The following is a 21,512-nucleotide window of genomic DNA, read 5'->3' as shown; positions in this document are numbered from 1 at the left end:
GATCAATTTAGGCAATAAATAGTGCCACAAAGTTTAAGTTCTTTTCTGGATCTGTGCCCAAAAGCATAGATATCTGAAGTTTATATAAAAAGATGAACTGTTTTTCAACCAAGACATATGGTTACAATATATTTGTACTATCTGAAATTCAGTTATTGGAATACCTCTGTAAATAATTGGAGTCTTCTAGCCTACAATATAAAGGTAAAGCCTTCTGGGATTCCCAAATGAAAAGAACCTGTATTAAATGCTTCTGAATTTCAAAAGAAAAGCCTAAGTCAGGGCAGAGAGTTCAAAATTATAAAAAACACAAGGCAAAATCCTCAAAGCTGAGTGGTTGTTCTCTGTGGCCACAAATAAGGTATAAGTGTGTAACACTTTCTGCAAATTCATCTCCAAGGTTTGTGTTAAAACATTGGTATGGCCCCAAGCACTGAAAATCCTTGGTCACAGTGCCCTACTCCAGCCATGCCCAGAACTTACAGAGACAGTAACAGAACTATCTGCAATACAGAGCAAAGCACTCATTATTACATGCTGGCAGGATCTGCATCTCTAATATGCTGAAGAAACTAGCACACTGAAAAGGAAGTTTAAATGCTGCAAAACATACTTTATTTACCAAAAGCAAGCTTTTAAAAATTCAGGAAGGTAGAAAAAACTCAAACAAGTTTAACTGGAATTCCTTATATTCCTGAGTTCAAAAAATGCTTTCAGTTACAGCAGAAACCTCAACTTTGGCTATATATTAAACATTTAACAATGATTTACCTATAAATGAAACACTTAACAAATAACAATCAGTTATACAGCCCATTTAGACTTAGCAACTTATCTCACAAGACCTCTAATAACAAATTTTCCTTGTGGCAGTAGCATATCCAGCTCACGTGTCCAGTGTTGACCAGCTTTGTTTTTTCTGACTGTCAATCAGTCTTTTAAGTATTTCATCTCGTACAAGATCTGATCCTTTTACATCAACATGGCTACAGCCCATTTTAGGGCATCTGTTAAAAAGAAAAGAGAGACTCCATTAAATTGGAAGACTTGTATTTGTCAGATATTGGCTTTTGCATAACATCTGCTAGCTTTTTTTTTTTTTTTCACTCTTTCTCTCAGTTCCTTGTTACCTCTTGTCCTCTTCACCAGCTCTATGTGAGAAAAAATAAATCTATCTCAACTGGTGGGAATCATCAGCTGAAGGAAGGAAAGAAGGTGCCCAGTGAGAGATGGAGTCTTTCACCTGTAGATTACTCTCTTGCTGCAAGCACACAAGGTGCCTTCAGCAGCAATGATTTCAGCCCTGCATGGACACCCTTCTGTGTTACTTTCTCTCTCTGCAGTCCTCTAAAAACTGCAGGTAGATACTGCTTACCTTACTAAACTGCAGTGGAGAAGTATAATCTTCACTGGCAGATAAGTAGGGAAATTATTTTCTAGGGAAACAAAAGGGAGTGAGTCTTGCCATGACTGACTGGTGAATCAGCAGGCTATCTAGTTGGTGTAAAAATCAACCTGACTTTTTATGAGCTGTGAAAACTCAAAAAGGAGAAATGGGGCCAAATTAACAGCCTCTAGATGAAAATCAAATACAAAATGTCTTACAGCTACTTGAAACAGCCAGATAAAGACAGCAGGCTAAAAGATATTCAGGGACCAAAGGTCATTTTCCTTTGGTGGCAGCCCAAACATACACAGATGGTATCTATAGTAAGAAGTAGCACTTTTCCTGAAATTTTTCTTCTCTTAGAGTAACGTTTGTCTGAGCTGCTGAACTTATTTACATTCAGTACTCATAACTTTTACTCCAGATTAGTCCACAGGTTACTGTGTTTGTCACAGATCAGTCATTTAATTGCTCTGTGCCTCAGTTTTCCCATTTATCACCTTAATACAGCAATAGCTTGCCAGATTAATGAATAACAAGGGCTCAGAAAGGTTCCCACATTTCCTGTAAGCATAAAGTATTAGTATGTCCTTCCAGGCAGTGGAAAATAGTGAGCAAACCAAGAGACGTAAGAGTTGCCTCAAGGAGTGTGTGACAAGTCTGTCAGCACGGGCTGTGTGTACGTCAGCTGAAGGGCTGGCAGGCAGGCACTGCACTGCCAAGGGCACTGAAGGCATCCTGGGGATTCCAACTGGGAAGTACTTGTGAGGAAACAGCCACTCTGTGTCTGCAGAGTGAGCAACAGCCCCGATTCCAGAGTCAGGCTAGCGAGGATCCTGCCTGCTCTGCCAGGACACCTGCTCCCACAGGAATATCCCTGGCAGGAGCACAGCCCAGCAGCCATGCCATCAGACTGGGATACTGAACAGGGAACTTGCTGCAATTGCTGGCCTGTCTTCCCACCACAGAAGATGATGGGTTTTCAAAGTAACTGCATTCTCATGAGAAAGTTTAAAATTACAGTAGGTCGGTCAGACTGGGCAGAGAAAACCAAGGAGTCCTTCTTAATTTAGTTACAGAGAAGCTGTGGCATTGCTCTGTGTGTGCTTTTCTAGCACTGGAATAACTGCTGTAAAAATGGTAAGGCTGCCAGCTAAAAGCTCAATATTAAGAACTGCCAGTGTTCAGACTGCACAAATAATTTTGGTTTGGGGCTAAGGAGCTTTTGAAGTTGGGTGTTGTACAGCTGATATGATTTTTTTAACTCCGGATTTTCTCTAGTCTTCCATTTTTTAAAAGGTAAAATAAAATTCAGTCATGTGACCCTATTTGTTTTTCAGCAGAGCTGAAACCTTTGATCCACTACAATAATTTCTCCTAAATTGACATTGTTCTGATGGATTTAACAACACAGAGAAATATTTAGATAAGAACATCCTAAATTCAGTATCGGAGAAAGTATTCTTGTCCTTGGCCTGCTGAGCACATGCTTTTTAGCCTCTCCCTATCCTCCACAACACTCACTTTCCTCCAACTTGAGAGCTATTACCCAATTCCTGTTCATTTTTCCAGCCAAGTCTCTGTCCATCCATGTTGCTGATTTTGTTGTTATTCCCAGTATATTGCATCCATTCCAGATTTTTCCCTACATTTTGTAACAAAAGCAAGGTACTTCCATCTAGTTCTTCAAGCTGTCTTGACACTGAGATAGTGGCTGGGCTCCCCAACTGATGCTTGGTCTTATAGCAGTGCTTTCCTGTAGCAGGGAAGAAGCATGGAATAAAAACTCCAGCTCCACCTTTGTAACCCTCAGGGAGGACTGTGTAGAGCCTAACAGAAATACCAGAGCAACAGGTGGAGGAAATAAGCTGCCTGTGGCATTATCTTCAAGGAAATCAGGTTGCTGGTCCCTAACAGACCTTCCTAAGCAAACTGCACATTTATTAAGAAGTCCACAACTGGTAAGTTTCCATGAAGTCATCAGCCCCAAAGCAGGAGGGTCTAGCATAAATGGTGTAAAAACAAAGGTGAAATCAATGATGAGATGATATGTCCTCTCAACTTGCTCAAAAAGCATTAGTGTTCAAGCCTCTTCTTTTTCTACTTTTTTCTGGTCTTTTTTTTTAAATCATTATAATTTTCAAATTTACTGTGAAGAATTTGAGGTTTAAAAATTCATCTGTTACATCTTTTCAATCAAAAACATATGTCCCATGTGGAAAAGTGACAGACTATTTTGGTGATATAAGAAAAGAATTATTTAACTGCATCATGGTAGGAACTGCACTGCACTATCTGATCTCATTCTTAAATTCTGTTCTACCTAAATTGTTGTGGTTTAATATTTCTCACTTTAACACTCAGTTGTTTTAATATTTCTGAGCTGTATTTCTGATGAAAAAGAAGGTGCATGGAGGATTTTTTTTTTCATTTACTTCAAGGCTTGCTACATAAGCTGTGAGAACAAATCAGCAACTAAATTTTAGGAAACTCAGGTCTCTCTTTGTTGGTCATGGCTGTATGAAATCTCTTTACTTCTGTTGTGCAGGTACAAGTAGCTGTAACTTCCCCACATAATTCCTCAATATTTCTTACACACTGTTTTCATTAAAAAGAAAAGCACCTTCACATGTCTGGTACTAATGAGGAGGCTGTGACTTGGGCAGATGTTGAAGTTTTACTTCCTGCAGCCTTTCCAATCCAAATACATTTCCTAGAACAAGTGGTGTAAAATTCCACTTACACAGCAAAGCAAACAGCATTTCCACACATTCTTTTTAGCTTACCGGACATTTTTCTTTTTCTGCTTTTGAGTCTGGATCATTTCTAGAATGGCATCTTCTTCATAAATATGTCCACAGACTTTGTTCCTCACTGGCCTCTTCATTGTCACCTGTAACCAGTAAGGATTGATTTAAAGGAACTGATAATGCTCATGAAAATGCTTCTTCTGAGATTTTATGTGAAACAGCAGGAAGTGTTTTTGCCACTCATACATGGCTTTCCAGTCAAATTACAGGATGAGGTCCAGCTTGGTAACTCCATTCCCACTTACATGGGTTTTCTTCCCCAGCAGTACTGCTCTTCTCTGAAAATGCTTGAAATTTATAATATTGTAGTTATATATAATGTTGTAATAAACAAACCAGTGAAGAATATGAAATAACTCTTTCCCTGTCAATTACTGTAGCAGTGATACATACCTGTGTAATGGGACAAATAAAGTTCATCTGACTCCGAGTCACAGCTATATCTTCATCGATTTGTTCAATGGTGTCATTTCCATGATCTGATTTATGAGAAAGTAGAATGGGAAAAAAGAAAAAAAAATGTTTCTTATTTAATGTAGATTGCCAATACTTAAAATAAGCTAATAAAACCCAATATTTGCCAAGCACTATCTCACAGTGATATCTAAAATACCACAGCATGTTTCTGCACCACTCCATGAACAAGACACTGCAAAAAATACTGTACTCGAATGTCTTTTAGAAAATGTGGATTTTTATATTGTAACCACTTTGTGTGTGTGTGTGTGTGTGACTATTTACAGGCAATGCCAGAGAGAAAGGCTGGGAAGGAGAGCAGGCTGGCCCGAAGATATGCAAAACCTTTGGTATTCACTATTCAAGTTCACCAAAACCCAGTTACACACAGATGAGTCCCCAGAACCTAACAAAAGATGAGGTGGAGTAGATCTGACAGTCCTACCCTCAATATCAGTTTGAGTGTCATAAATGGGCTTTTGAGTGTCATAAATGGGCTTGCTGTATAGCCTGTCCATACTGTACACACTTTAAAAGGAATCTGTACTGTGTATCATAATGCATCATTTATAAAGTGATGATGTTGTATTTTGATAAGACTATAATTAGTGAAAAACAAAAGCCAAAAAGTGTCACAGTCAACAGAAATGTTCTTGAAGTAATCTTAAAGAGGAGGGGCAGAACAAAATTTCTGACAATTCCCAGAAAACACCCAGTGGCTCAATGCCAGGGAATAAAGGGCAGACAAATGAGAATAAATCCATCTAGAGCTGGAGGAGCTGCAGGTCTCCACCTTTACCAGAAGAAGAAAGCAAGATATAAGCAAATCTGTGCACCCAGGGGCACACCAACTAGTGTTCCATGCAGAAGTTAGTTAGCCAAAGTCAAAAGCTGAGACACAGGAACAGCTAAGGAAGAGACAAATGTGTGTGTGTGTGTGTGTGTGTGTGTGTGTGTATTTATTTATTTATTTTTATATATATATTTATATTTATATATATTTAGAGAGAGAGCTAAGTATAGCCTTAATGAATTACATGCATGTTGTTTTATCTTCTAGCTCTCCTCTGTTATTGTAAATCTAGGCTTTTAGTTGAATGCATTTGCTTATCTTTGAATCTTATCTGGTAATAACACCAAACTTAACACCTGCCATAGCTTTCCATTCCTTTGGGGTAGTTCTGCAATGCCTTTGCAGAGGCAGAGAAAGGCCCTGGGGTGCAGTCCTCAAGGTGTCCCAAGCAAAGAGAAGGTAGTTCTTTCTAGCTGCACAAGCTGCACCCCAAGGGAGGAGTCAGAAACACCAGTGAAGAGAGAGAGTACAGAATTACTTCATGATTTGCCTTCTGCAGTGCCTCAGCCTGGGCTCCCTGTGCTGCTCTTGCACACTATCAGCCAATCTTTGCCTCCCTGGTATTCAGTGCTCCACATCTAATAGGGACCAGGGTTTCTTAACTTATGGTCAGTCCTGCATGCCTGTATGATACCATCACCTTCCGGATGATAGCAGCAGACATCACCCATGGAACACCCAAAACCTCTCACACCCAGCCTAGGCTGAGCTCGCTGCCCTGGGAGCCAGCACAGCTCTGGCTGGGGGACTCCTGGCATTGATGTTGCAGCCATTGCTCCAGCACCTCTTGGTATGCCAGGCCTATGTCCAGACCTTCCTCCTTAACAGAGCTTTCCTTTCTTTCCATTTCAATATTCCAAGTATTTAGGAATTTTTCTGACCCAGGTGCTCATACCCCAGGTATTGGAGTCGGAACTAGATAACCTTTAAGGTCCCTTCCAACCCAAACCATCTTATGATTCTACTCCTGTGAATACCACAGGAATACTCAGGCATTCATCAAGGATATTTCTGTGTCTGCTACTAAGGTCTCATTCAATCAACAGGGTTGGATTCTGGGGGAAAAGGAGCTCAAATATCCAATGTCAATCATAATTTCAAGGCTTTAAGCTCCAAGAATATTAACACACCTTCATCAGATACTGACCACCTAACAAAGGCAAACACTTTCAAATCAGAAGGAAAAAGTGGGCACAATTTAACTATAAATACCAAAGCTGCAATGGTATGGACACCACAAATGCACTTGTGTTAGTCACCAGTTTTCAGAAAAAAACTCTGTGACACATTATTCTTAAATTGCTCATCTATATGGCTTATTCTATCATAAGCACATAGTATTTGAAGAAAGCACAACTTTTGCACAACTTTGGGAAAAAGGGGATTTTTAAATAAAGCTTTTGAAATACCAAGCAATGGGTGAAATCTCACTAAGACAGCAAGGCTAAGCAATATTGGAGTTATTGGCAGGTGGCAGCTTTGGAAAGAGCAAATTATCCCAGGCTGGGGTAACTTTTTCCCATACTGGCTTTGGAGGTGATTCAGATGCCTCATGTTTAATAGTTAAAATTTTATGAGTTGAGACCTAATCCTTGTAGGTGGGGTATATTAATCTTCTTGGATTCAAACTGTCCTCTTGCTGCAATCTTAAACACTTCAGGTTGCACTTCGTTTGCAAAGATTTTGTATACAGCCTATCAGAGTGGGGCCCTGGCTTCAAGAGGTGATCACAGCCCAAATGAATAATTATTTAAAATATTTCCTTTTCATAAACAGCTAATATTTTTAAAAACAAATATGCAAGACTGGGATGATACAAGTAATACTTCAAGCATGTCAATAGTAAATTACCATAAATCAGATAAACCACCCACAGATTTATTGTTATTGCTTGATGCTCTACATTACAGGAGAAGAAATGAAAATCACTTTTTTCAGTGACAGTAAATTTTGCAGACATTACACAAGACACACACACACATCCTAAGCTGGTCAGAAAGATGCTCTAAACTGTAGGTCTATATCTGTAGCCTTATATTGGAAGATGTTTTCATTAAGGTCAAAGGGATTTTTTTTACCAAATGAAATGTATGAAAATTCGGAGGATCTAAATTACAAGTCTGACTACTCTACAGAAAGAAATAAAAACACTGGATCATACATACTTTAGCTAAGCCAGGTTATATTTTTATAAAATTGAGTTTTCCTTGCAAATTAAAACCAGACACAGAAAACACTAAGTTAGTGTTCCCAAAATTCAGATGTTGCCTTAAGTAACAGAAGTGCATACAGCTATTTTGGTAGTCTGAGAGATCACATATTAAGTGCCTTAACAGTTTCTAGTTTTCCATTCCAGCCAACTGAAACATGTTATGAGTATTAGTAACACATTTTCTATCTCACTATCTCAGCAATGATGTTTACAGCTGTTGTAATAAAACTGCATTCTTATAAAGGTATCTATTTTTGGTAACATGTCATAATGAATTTTGCAACTGCCAAAAAATTTTTTTACTAATTCAATTTTAATTAAAAGCTGGTATTAATTTATATCTCTATCACTTTCATCTCTTGATAATATTGTGACTAACATGCCTTTGCTCAGTTTTTACTTACTCTGCTGAGAGAGACTCAGAACTTTTAAGCCAACTTCTAAAAAACAGGAAAACCATAGTGCAGAGATATTAACTGCTAGATTGTGAATTATACTAAGCATAGATAACATGCACGTTAAAAAAACATGGGAGGAAAAATCCGCTCCACTGTCATTGTTATTGCTGTGACCAAGAGACTGCTGTCTGCTCACTGCTCCCAGTGTCAGCAATGCCCTCTCCCCAGTTTCTGTTTCTCTAACCTGGTTCTCACTGAGTGCATGTTGCAATGTAAACTCAATTGATTTCTTTCCTTTTATGCTGGGCTGTTCTGCCTTCTCACCTGCCACAGTCAGACACTAATCCTGGGAATCAAAGGATAACGTTAAGAATGTGGGATTGAGTCTTTGTAAGCCTGAGCCACCAGACAGACAAGGTCTTGGCTCCCAAAAGGGTGCATTGTACTGCTGACTCCATAGAAATAACAGCAACTCATCCAGGCTGGGAAAAATCCTATCTCTGAGAGCTCCAAGAAAAACATGAATGTTATGAGGACAAATCAGATGCCAAGTGTTCCTGCCAGCAGGGCACAAAAAATAATGAAAGGTGGGGGAGGTGAAGGACATTGTCACATCCAAGAGTTGTGCTCTAAGAGTCAGAAGACATCTGGGGTGAGGAAAGGCCAGGGCCAAGTCTAAAGGAAGAACCTGACACTGCTGAGAACAGCAGGTAATGCTTGAAAGTGGGTCAGCATGGCCATTACTGCTCTGAATTTGGGTTAGCCTTCAGTCCAGAGAAGCAGACCAGAACTGTCCAGTGTCCTTCCCTAGGGATGGATCTGCATTAAATGCTGTAGGAGTGAAAGAAGAAGGGAAGCAGAGAGCAATACCTTCCTGGCAAACTCTCCAGTCTCTAGCAATTTGTGGCCAAGGACTTCCTGAGTCAGAGGTAGTATCTTGATACTTAATAAGCCCTGGAGTTTTCCTTCAATGAATTTGTCTAAACTTGGAGAGGGGAATTTCATGCTGGACCTTTCAGCTTGATTAGAGACAGTTATCTTTGCTAGAAAGGTTAGCAACAGTTTAATTTTCCTTGAAAATTACTGCAGAGGCTGCAGGTTACAGTTTAATTTGATTTTTAAGAGGGAAAATAAGGTGTGCAAGCTACAGCTGCAGTCAAACAGTTCAAAGGCTTTGTGCTTTTTGCCAGAGGCATGTGATAGTTTAATTTGCCAACCAAGCCAAACTAGGCTTTGCATTGAAGTACATTACAATTTGATTACTTGCTGGTGTTGCAATACAAAGTCGATCTAAGGAAGGTGGCCTCTAACATGTTGCTCCAGATTGCAATTGCAAATTTACTTGCTCCTGCCCAGGCCAAGCAACTTGCTGGTAATTTACTGCCAAGTGCTTTGTATGTGCCCTGTTTGACAGACACTTGTGTAAAAAGCACACAAAGGTGCATTTGGTCAATCCAAAATAAAATGACAATCCTGTAAATATAAGCCATTCTTATTTTCTTGGAGTATGAAATACAAATTAGACTAACGTATTAGCAAATTTTTAGTTCCTTTCCATAATAGTGAAGAAGGAAAGGATCATGTCTTGCACTAGACATCAATCCTCTAAAACCTCCTTTAATGCCATCAAATTCAGAGCACTTTTTTTTTCTTTACAGTATTTTGTCCCACTAAGCTACAAGTCTTTTAAAATACTCTATTCTAAATGGAAATACTGTTCCCATTTTACCCATTCACTACTGGGTAGAGCTCCTTGATGCCAGTTTTTCAGAATGGCCTTTAAATGAAGATAAGCTGTGATTTGATGGAAATGTTATTGGACAACTCCTACAGAAATAATGTAAGTGAAGGAGATTGAAAGACACTTGCAGCTAGATACAATTTTCTGTTTAATATATTACTAAAATGTGACTACAAATCCTAGGGAAAGGAAAAACAACAAGAGCTCCAGAAAACCCTGTGAAATCTCCAACTCACACACTAATCAAAGTGAGAAGAGACCAACTTTGCCTCTAGATTTTGGGAAATTCAGACTGTTCCCACTGAAATTCAGTGGGAACTGTGTGTGTAGAAGAGAAAGGATATCTTTGATTATAAACCACACAACTCAATTTAGTAGGCAAACAGAGAGACAGCTTTCTTGCTCCTTTAGTTATTGCAAAAAAACATGAGAAATCCACACTTCACAGTCCTCGGATGACATTTTAAACTGCAGTTTCCTCATTGCTGCTGCTTGGACTCAACCTGAAGAAGCTGCTGGGGGAGATGAAGATTACCTAAAAAGATGTCATGAAGGCTCATCAGTTAGCTCAGAGGAGCTACTGTTTCTGGAAAACCTAATGTGGTCATATTTTTCCATCTTAACTACCATCACCCCACGATGACATGTAAACTTAAGAAGCAGTTAAAGTACCAGAGACTTGCTGAAAATAAACCAAATTGATAAACACTGCTTAAAGAACCAGGAAACTCTAGGTCTACATGAATGCAGGCCAGGCATGTGAAAATGGAGCACAAGTATGAAGGATGCCACAGTATGAGCAAATCATGAAAACTGGAATATCTTATGAGGAAAAAATATATCAGACACAAACAACTAAATTGTAAATTTATGTAAAGAACATTTTTATTACTTGGGCATTCTCCTGCTCTTCAGAAGAAAAAAGGCTGAGCAATCACTGCTTCATGAAGTATAATTTATAAAGGCAATTGCCATGCTTAGAGAGCATAATTTCATGTATCAGAGATGAGAAGAATATCACACACATTTAAAAAATGAAGAAATTCACTCCAGGCACATGAAAGAAAAAGTTGCAAAAGATGCAACCAGGAAAAAAAAAAAAGCCTAGCATTTCATTAGAATATGAACCACTTTCCATTACTAACATTGTGGTCAGAATCTGGAATGTCACTGATGCAATGCTAACCATCAAATGACATGAACATGTAGGGCTTGCCTACACAGGGAAGTTGTTGCAAAATAAGCGAGGGTGTGAATACAGAATGCATTAACTACTTGGCACTAACTCAGTGTGTGGACACTCCTATTCTGCACTAGGAGTGCCTTTTGGCTGTTTAGCCTAATCCACTTCCACACTGGACTTGAGGAAGGCACTGTTAATCCTGGGCTGGAGTAGTGAGAGGACACTGTTGGTATCAACAGCAGAGGGGAGGCCCATCCATTTTTGCAAAAGTCCCTAGCAGTCCCTGGATGGTCTACTCTGTAAATTTAACTCATATTTTTTCAGAACAGTCTATTACAAGTATTCTCTACAAGCAGAAATCATGTCTATGACATTTGTCAACAAAAGGTAACATCATGTATCTTGTAAGCCCTATGGCTGGGAGTCACTTTGCCTATTTCAGTATGACATGTGTGCGTTCTTATAGACATTCACTTCGAAAAAGGTGAACTGCTGAGGGCTTTTCAGGTGGAAAAAGCTTCTGCTAGAATATGCTCCTGAACAGAACTGTTCCAGGATAACAGATAGAAAAGGCAAAGAGCAGCGATGGGCCAAGCAGACCAGGTAGCAGTGGTCCCTAGCAGTCCATCCAACAGGCTGCTATGGAACCAGGGAGCAGAAAGCCCCCCAGCTACCCCCAATTATCAGGCCCCTAGAAATTCAATTTCAATCTGTTTCTTCACATTCTCCTCACAAGACTTTTTGACAAAGACTTCTCTGTTTTCCTATTCTAAACAGCTCTCTGAAAACACCTTAGAGTAACGTGCCCTGGTGCCAGGAGAGTTGTGAATACAGACACATGGAGTTTGTCACGTGTTGGGGGCACAGGTAGGAATATTTATAAGCTATACCATGAAAGGGATGAAGCTGTAATCCCTGAAAACTAACCTGTTGATTTTGTGATAGGCAGCTCTGAAACTGCAGAGAAAGCACAGGAATGAGCAATCTGTCACCTTTGAGAATGGGCAGATTTATAATAGAGAAAACCAGCTCCACTACCCCTTTCACCCAAAGAAAGGAGGGGAGAACAGATGTGTTTCCCTTTATCAGAAGACTGATGTAAAATATTGTTCTTGAATAAAGACATGAGTACAAATAAGAAAATGTGAAAATAAAATGGTGGGAACAAAATACCCTTTTTTCCACCCCATAAATGTTGAAGCACTTGAAAGAAATTTTTAGGTGCTGTATTTTATTTTAAAATTAGTCTTAATGAAGACAGCATTTGGAATTTTCTTCTTAGTGATGCATTTCAATACTTTACAATGCTTTGTAAAATTCTTACCTACATTAAGAATGAGTTTACTTAATTTCAAAATTTAACATCAAATGAATATAATTCAATGTGCAGTGAAGCACTATATATATCCACATTATTAGGATGTATAAAAAGGGAAGTTGTGTTAATTTCCCAAGTTTTTCAAAAGAAATATTTTTTTCTGTATTTTCCATATAAACTTCACCATTCCAGTTGTTCTGAATTCTGCAGCCTTGCACTGCCTGGAGCACCTCTGGAATTGCCTGTCACTGCTTCAGACACTGGCTGGGTACTTGCTTGGGGCTGCATCTCCTGCTCTGCTCCTGCCTTGGTTACCAGCCCACAGTCATGACAATCTCCTTAGAAGAGGAATTTTTCTTAAACAACAAATCTTTTGTAGAAGTACTAACACCCTGCTGCTTCTCTTCAACACAAAGCACTCCAGAAAGAGGTCAATTATACAATTGTGACCATTTCACTGGTGAAAAACTGAGGCACAGAGCAGAAATACATCCAGAACCTCCAGCACCCATTGTCTTTCCCATTAGACCACACTGTCTTACCCCTGAGTAACTAAGGCTACAAACGATTTCCAAATACATTCTCAGTGAATGCATCAGTTCCACACTAAAAGCAAAAAATACAACACAGAAAAAACCCAGTATGTTCTAGCAATTGCACAATATCTGGTTGTTTATTCTAAGAACACCAACACTTGTACTGGAGAACACATGGTAATTTTCTAGTAAGTCATATTTATAAAATAATACATCTTTGCTAAGATACATGAAAAAAAAAGAAGAAATAATAATTCATATCAAAACAAAATAAGAAATAAAACTGAGTCGTTGTTTAGGGGGGGTTTAAGAGGGACTTACAGCAGTCAGCCATTGCTCAATCATAAAAGTGCATGGTTTCCATTTAGATTAAAGCAGGGTGACATATTGCCTGTGTGTGTACGAAGACATTCTGCATTAGCAGATCTTCACTGTAATAACCCTCAGTAAAATGTTCTCTAAAAGAAACAAAAAAATGTTCCTAATCCCAGTATATAGAGCATCCTCCAAAACAATGTCATGGTGGTCTTGTATAGCCAAACGTAATGTTGACATTGGTTTGAGATGAGTTTTCTCAACCTGTCCTGTGATGTAAGATTAGGCTTCTTGAGTGGCAGTCAGTAGAAAATATGCTAGAGCCCTGAGCTATAAATATTCATGGATTATAACTGCAGAAGCCTTGTAGCTTCTGATGGTAATTAGGAGTTAATTTTAAGTCTGATTGATATTTATTTTAAATCCCTTTCTGCAGATTCTCATGTGCCAAGAGTGCAACTGGCAGAGTGCATCTTCTTTAATGCTACATGCATCAGAAAACTCTTATCATTCTATGGCTGTCATTTATATCACAAAACGTGCACTTCTGACTTCACCTTGACATTCTGCGTGGTGCTGATAACAGACAATCTGGAAATGACTGTGCTTTATGGCAAACATGCTGGGATGGCTGTGAGGGGCTTAACTAAGGTCCAACAGTAGGCAGAGTCTTTTAAACCCTCAAGGTCCCTCTATGTCTACACATTCTTCTCCAGATCAGCTTCAACAGGGGAGCGAACTGGGACAGAGAAAGGATTTGAACAGCCTCAGCACAGATGCACACAGCAGAAGAAAGAAGAATGGAAGAGCAGGACAAGCAGAACAAGGGAATCTAATGTTGAACTGATGGGACAGCAATTGCAGTGTCACTGGTGCTTCGTAATAGGGATAACAAGCACACAGCTAAATCACAGGGCATCCTGCACAGTCTTCATCTTTATAGCAAAGGAGTTAACGTTACACTCATTATTTTATCTTATTACCAGAATGGAATAACATTACAGTTTACCTCTTAAGAGCTAGTAACTTTTCTTGCACTATTTGGTTGGCACTTCAGCCTTTGTAAAAACACATACAATCCTTACATGATGCTGAGGAAGACTGAGGGTTAATATCTCAAAATAAACAGTTTAATATAAGTGAAACAAGCAAACTGCATTAATTACAGAAGGAAACCAAAACTGAATACAAAAGAGCTACTCCAAGGAATTACCTTTCTGTCAGTGCTTCTTTCACATCAGAAATCAAGAAGATTATAGCCTTACAACCCAGAATTTAGGTTAGCTCAGTGTTTCTGGGACTTTCAGGTTTGTAAAGGTAGTTTAAGATTCCTCCTTTTCTATACATTTGGATAGAGCTAGTAAAAATATGGGGGAGCTGGGTTCAGTAACTGGAAGGAATGGAAAACTGTTAAGGACTAAATCAATATATTAAGGGGGATCAGAAGAAAGTTGGAGAGAGACTTTTACCAGGGCCTGCAGCAACAGGACAAGGAGCAGAGCTTTTAAACTGTAAGAGGACAGATTAGATTGGGTGTGAGGAAAACATTCTTACTGTGAGTGTGGTGACACACTGGAACAGAAGAAGCTGTGAACGCCCCATGCCTGAAAGTGTTGGACAGGTCTTTGAGCAGCCTGATTTTGCAGAAATTGTCCATGGGAGAGGGGTTGGAACTAGACAATCTCTAAAGGTCTCTTAAACCCAAACCATGTATAGCATTTCCCTGATTCCAAGGTTTTATTTACAGATACCAGTTCTGGCAGATAACAGTTCTTTGAAATCAAATACCACCTTGGCATGGCATGCATGCCAACACTACAACATGTAACACAATTTACAACATTATTTGTTAGATCAATAAAATGAAAGGCACTTTTAGTAAAGACCAAAAAGGGAGTCTCGCCTTTAAAAAATGGAACAATAGAAAATTCTAGTCCCAGACAAATGGCACAGTTAAACTCTCCCCATGACAAAACACACTTAGCTTTAACAGAAAAACAGCCAAGGTCATACACTTCCTAGAGGTGTCCTGCTAGATTTTTCATTGCAGAGATAATCAAGGTACAGCATCCCATTTCATGTAAAGGAAAATATAAAGTATCAAAAGGACTCTTCAGAGGGCACATACTTGAATGATAACTATTTCTAGCCTGGGAGTACAGGGCAATCTGGAAAACAGCAGCAAGTGCATGCTGGTTTTGTAAACATAGGAAATGATCACTTCCAAACTTTCAGCTGCTTGAGGTGCTGGCCACCCATATATGACAAATCTAGCAGGGAAGAGTCACCGTATTAGTGACACCCACAGGTATGTGGAAAGGGCAGTCATTTAGCAGTAAGCAGAGTTCCTTGGGAAGTGACAGTCTTTGCAATCACACATTCCTGGGTTACTACATTTGGCCTCTGGCTTGTACAGCACAGAGCTTGAAACCAGGAGCTCGATTATCACTGACAATGCTGATCTGGAATTTCAGGAATGGGTTGTAGTGGGTCCCAGGAAGCAAACAGCACTTATGAAGTGAAGAAGCACTCTATGCCTTTGCCAACAGAGAATGTTATGTTGCTCTGAGATGTTGCAAGAGCATGAAAGCAGTGTGGGAAAAGTGCAAACAGAGCTGGTGCAGTAGAAACTTCAAACAGAATCACATTATTAACCAGAGAGGCAGGAAGGTGTATGGAAATTCACAACACTCAGTGCCTGAAAATTTTCTTCAGCAAATTATTGAACAATTGGACTGTAAACAGCTAAAGGACAACAAGGTAGTAGGAGACAGTCAATAAGTTTATTGACAAATCAAATCATGCCAAACCGACCTGACCGGCTGCTCTGATAGATGAACTCTCCCTGCTGGATGAGAGAAGTCAGCTCACCTACATACCCTGATCTTAAATACAGCTTTTGGGGTTTTCCACATGACAGCCTCCCAAGGAAACTAAAGAAATCAGTATAGATCTTCACCCAAATCCAAGAAGCAACACAATAATTAGGCTTTCTTCTGATTACGGTTTCTTTCTTTGCTAAAACAGAACACTGGTGTAACAATCATTACAGCAATGCCTAAAAACCATAACAGAGATTAAACAAGATTATACAAGACACTATACACATTCATGAAAAGACAATTCTGGCATTGCAGAACTACAGTCTAAACAATCAGGACAAGCAAGGGAAATATTTCACCAGCACTGTCAGAGATGGGAAACTGAGGCAGAAAAAGATTAAGAGCCTGATTTTCAAATGAGCTCAGCCTATTTCTTGCTGAGCTTGCTTGAAATTCTGGCCATAATCAACATCATGGAAATCACTAGATACTGAGCTCCTTTGAAAACCAAACTTCAATATGAAAATTTGGCCCCAGAGGTCTTTTGAAAATCAACATCAAGAGGCTCACCCAAGGTCACCCAGGAAGTCAGTGGCAGGGCTGGGAACTGAACTCACATCTTCTGACTCCCACTCTGGTGCATAACTAATGTCGCCCTGTGTTCTTGCTTTAATTAGCTATGGGGAGATCTCAAACCAGAGAATGCTTTTGAAATGAAAGAAAAGAAAACCCTCACAAGTGTATTCAGTTCCCTTTGAGAAGCATCAGCACAATGGGCTTCCAGCAACTCACAAGCAGGAAGGATTTCTAGCTTCTTTAACAAGTTTCTGTTTTCCTCAGAGAACATGCATCGTTTGTTGCTTAGTTTACATATATAAAGGGATTCATTGGTGAACATTTTTTCTCTTATATTTTTTTTTAATTGCAGTATGCCTGTGACCCATACAAATATTTTTGCAGTGACAAATGAGGATAGAAAAAGGAAGCCTGCAGAGTGCAAAGGCTCCTAAGGATTAGTAGACAACCTCTGGGGCAAGGAGTGGAGACTTCTGCTATTGCTTATTATTACTACATTTTTCCCTAGGTAGAGAGAGTTGTTTGAAGTGGTTTCCTTGCTAATGCAGTGGCAGAGCAAACTATTTACTTTGCATGTATATGTGGTTGCTTCAGTACCTCTCCTGCTGTTCCTGTGGAACACCTAAGATGCACAGCAGCAGTCCACAAGTGCTTTCTGGAACATCTAGATGGTCCATATTTTCCCTGGCTTTGGCATCATCCATAGCTGTCTAAACACCTTCCCTGAGAAGACTTTGCTGGAGAACTACTAGCCATCTCAAGAACAATGAAATATATAAAATTATTGCAAAGGTAGAAAACAAGCCAAGTTTGTAACAGCTCCTTTTAGTTCAACACATTTAAGCTAAATCCTCGATGTGGAATTATTTTGTCAAAGACAGAATGACAGCTTAGTATCTCTATTCTTATTTTTTCCATTGAAAGCGTCACCCTACTTTTCTGCAAAAGACTATAGAGGTTGATCTGCCAGAAGAGGTCTTCAAAAAGAGGAGCAGGACATTTCTTTAACTCTCTAACCTTAAAATGCTCTCTGTGATCACAGGTGACTCTGCATTTACTGGGAATCTCACTGATAAAAGCCAATAAATTTTGCTCAGTTTTCTTGAGGCAGAAAGCTACTTGGTGCATAGAAATGGAAACTATGGCACATGCTGATGGCTGGAGATTTCATAAAGGAAGAACTGCTGGGTACATTATTCCCAGATTTCTTTCAAAAGAAGAAAAATGTCTTCTTTCCGACCTTTATTCTTCTTCTACCTCTTCAGTGCTGCCTCTTCTGCTGTATCCTTTGGGATATGTTTCACTCAAGTTTAGAACAGAACCTTACTTCTCTGTCAAAAGCACCTTCTACTTTTCTTCTTTATAATAAAAGAAGAAAAGTAGAAGGTGCTTTTCACCTTCTTTCTTTTCTTCTTTGTAATTTTCACTTTATGTGTCCAGCTGCAAAACTGTGCAAGTTTAAAACCAACTTTATCTAGAGAAGCCAAGAAACACTTCACTAAAGACAAAGCAATAGTTATGGGAAGCAAACAGATGGTGGAGTGAGAGTGATTGTGTACAAGCAGTATGTTTGTTTCTACAGATTAGCTAGGCATACAGCTTTTACTTACGGAGCATTTTTAGTTTCTTTTAATCAGCAAAAAGATATTATTAGGGTTAGCTTAGTGCTGGTTTAGGGACTATGTTTCTACAACACAAGTCATTGAAGGGGGAGTTTGAGGGAAGGCAAATTAATTTTATAGAGCTCCATTTCTGCTGGAGAGTGTCTCATGACGGGGTGGCATAAGAGAAAGGGACATTTTGGAGTAAACAAGTGAGGCTGAGAACCAAGGCTGGCCGCAGTGCCCCAGCAGAGGGGAAGTGGGGAAGTGGGTGATGCCACGGAGCACCAGCACAGCCAGGTGTGGCTGCAGCCGGGAGGTCCTCGCAGGCAAACTGCTCCCAGAGCCTGCTCCTGCCTATCTGTCAGGTTCTTTTTTGCCATCTTATCTGTCTTGTTTTACTCCACACCCTCCTCTTCTAGTATGGCTTTCTCATTGTCTCCTCTCACTTATCTTGGATTGCAAGATTCTGGGGGAGGGAACACATCTTTATATAGTAAACAGGCAGTGCTGTTTTGCCACTATATACAGAATTAATAATAACTCATCCAGTATATAAAGTGAAACTTTTCAAATAAGCTCAATTGTCTAGAAGAGGGGATCTCTTCAGTTAATGGAAAATATTACTGAAAATCTTGGCATTTAGTGTTAAATTGCATGCTTAAACAAACCACGACCACTGCTGAACATGCAGGCTGCACATTCTGGAATGCTGATTGAACAGGCTTATGTGGGATCATTCAAAACCTTTGCAAGCTGATAAATCTGAATAATTAAGCTCTCCCTCATTACAGGTCTCCAAAGCACACTAATCAGGTCTCCACAAGAGTAAAGTTCACTCTGGAAACAGGAAAACATCTTTGACTATTTGTTTGTTTTGATTGGCTGGATTTGGTAAACTGAGGCTGCATTTCAGATATTGGGGTTGACCACATACACTGTTATATGCTGCCATATAAGTTATGCATTCTGCTGTCTGCATACTGACCCAGCAACAGATCCAAGAGATCCAACAGATCCACATCTTTTATCTCTTTTTATTTTTGACATGCATGAATTTCCAAGGGTCTTTTGAAATACTTTCTCCTCCTCCAAGAAAATTACAAATGGAGAGGGTTCTTTTCATTTTGGTTTAGTTTTGAACTAGGGAATTTTACTCTATATTACAATCCTGACTATGAAGTGAGCTCCAGGAGGGCAGTACCAGCAGTTTTGCTAATTGTGTTTCACAGACACCTCGTGGTCCCTAAACTCACTGAAGGATGGAAATCCCTCTTTACATATACTGCTGTCATGGCCAAAATCTTGAGAAAAAAATTTCTAGTCTGTTGATCATATAAAATTTAGAATTCAAGTAACACTTAGACAAAGAATACAATGCTTTTGAAGATGCAAGGGAAATTTTATTTGAAAGAATTTAATTAGAACCCTGCTCACACTGATCTAAAACCCTGAAAAAAGGATAAAAAACTGGTATAAAGCAGTAGCATCAGCACCACCCTACTACACTCTCACTTTAATCCTGCAAACATGTCTGGCATAGGTAGCCACAGGCGTCTTTTCTAATATGCAACATCATAAAGATTTAGTTATTGGATGTTTGAATGTTTAAAGTGGGTTAAGGATTATACTACTGTAAAAGCAAGTCTCTAACTGAAATCTTAAGTTAGCAGTACAACATTACAAACTTCTTTAAGAAAATACATTATGTGTGAGATAATACACAGCTTTTTAATGTTATATGTAAATATTTTGAAACAGAGTAGTTAACAATATTAGAAACATATATTCAGTATGATTGGAAATGATGGAAACTTTCTTATCAGAGGCCAACAGAAGATTTAATCCACTGAGCACTACCTGTCATTAGTACACAAGTAGATGGGTGAAAATGCATAGAGTTATTAACACTTGAGAAATCAGGTAACCTTATAATCAAAACATTATTTTACAAATTGATTTAAATACAGAAGAGGAATATGTTCAGGCAGGTCTTCTATTTCAGACATGTTATTTCCCTTTGAAACTTGAGAAAAAGAAGAAGCAAAAGAGGACAACAGACATGTCAATGGCTGAACGGGTGGGTCAGGTGGGAAATGAATCACACTTGTCATTCAGTTTTATGAAAGCCTTGCTTCGAGCATGCCTCTAATTGCTGTTTGTTGCAGTGGCACACCAGTCAGCCACGCAGTCCAGTTTACAAGGATTAGGTAGTTTTCTGAGGGTTTTCAGAGGTTTTCTCTTTTAGGACACAAATTACAATGTGATTCCCTTTCCCAGAATGCAAATGAGAGCAGGGAGAGCTGATAAAGAAATTTTAGTATAGGATGGTCAGGTTCTTATATTAGAACCTATTATATTATTATAGCAGTTCAACTTGCTAATTGAAAATGTACAGCAATCATCAGTATGGAGTGAGATAACCAAATCCTGTGGCCAAAGTTAGCTCTGCCTCAGAACTGGTACTACAAGGATACATAAACTAACCCATATTATGGCATGGTTTTATCTGTTTTGGTATTTTATACATATTTTTATTATTGCCTTGCTTGAATACCTGCTATGTAAAACTGAGAGAGAGTCTTCTGTGGGTGATTCCAGCAAGGGTGCCCAGCCACTGTGTCAGCAGAGAGAGCACCAAGTCAGGTGCTGGAAAGTCTTACACAGTGCCTCAGGAAAGTCAGCTAAGCAAAGGGATCTACAACTGTTTGTAGGGACCTTGTAACTGCTAAAGATTCAAAGAGCACATGTTGGTAACAGCACTTTTGATCTCTCATATTTGGGAGTTTGGTGCTTTTTTCTGGAAAACTTCCTACCATCAGAGCTTTAGAGTTCTAAGGCTTTTTTAGAGTCCAAAACTCTTTCTTTCAAAATACCAAGAGACAATATTGTTTCTTTCAACATATGCCAGGAAGAGAAAGCAATAGCAGCAGTCTTTCCCTTTCTTAGTAACTAAGAAGTAGGAAAAAAGTTCAGCTACTCTTGAATAGTTCACAGCCCTACTAAGGAAAGAGACACGCTGACATCTGCTGAAGCAGGACCACTGTGCAGCTGAAGCAATGGATTGAAAACAAGAGCCAAAAACCTTGAGAATGACTTTGCAGCTTCAAGAGCAGGGCATTCAGCTGGGAGGGATAAAGTTTTAAGCTTTTTCCTTTGCTTCCTGGGTTTTTTCTAGTCACATGCTGTCTAATGTAAGATGCAGTTCCTCAGTACCTTGAAAGCAGTACCAGTGCCAATATCTGGCTGCAGACCACAACCACTAATCTTTTCGCACAGCTTTGTGTATTCTATGCCAATCCAC

General features: G+C 39.2%; 1 protein-coding gene across 5 annotated transcripts in view; it reads right to left on the bottom strand.

Annotated features, from left to right (window-relative positions):
• Positions 1–588: 588 nt before the first annotated feature.
• The window catches only part of NSMCE2 (NSE2 (MMS21) homolog, SMC5-SMC6 complex SUMO ligase), a 123,081-nt gene continuing 102,157 nt past the window's right edge, over positions 589–21,512 (bottom strand). For 4 of the 5 annotated variants that reach the window (XM_030236316.2, XM_050970259.1, XM_050970257.1 and 1 more), the window contains 3 exons: positions 4,591–4,676; positions 4,174–4,280; positions 589–1,007 (listed from right to left, as the gene is read on the bottom strand). In XM_030236316.2, the coding sequence (XP_030092176.2) occupies positions 887–1,007; positions 4,174–4,280; positions 4,591–4,676 (314 nt within the window). In that variant the 3' untranslated portion in view covers positions 589–886. Of the gene's footprint in view, positions 1,008–2,402; positions 3,144–4,173; positions 4,281–4,590; positions 4,677–21,512 lie in introns of those variants that run through there. The other variant, XM_050970256.1, reaches the window with a different exon arrangement.

The sequence above is a fragment of the Serinus canaria genome, chromosome 2 (assembly GCF_022539315.1).
Source record: "Serinus canaria isolate serCan28SL12 chromosome 2, serCan2020, whole genome shotgun sequence".
NCBI lineage: Eukaryota > Metazoa > Chordata > Aves > Passeriformes > Fringillidae > Serinus > Serinus canaria.
The sequence above is the reverse complement of the archived record's forward strand: the minus strand, read 5'-3'. Positions and strand labels throughout refer to the sequence as shown.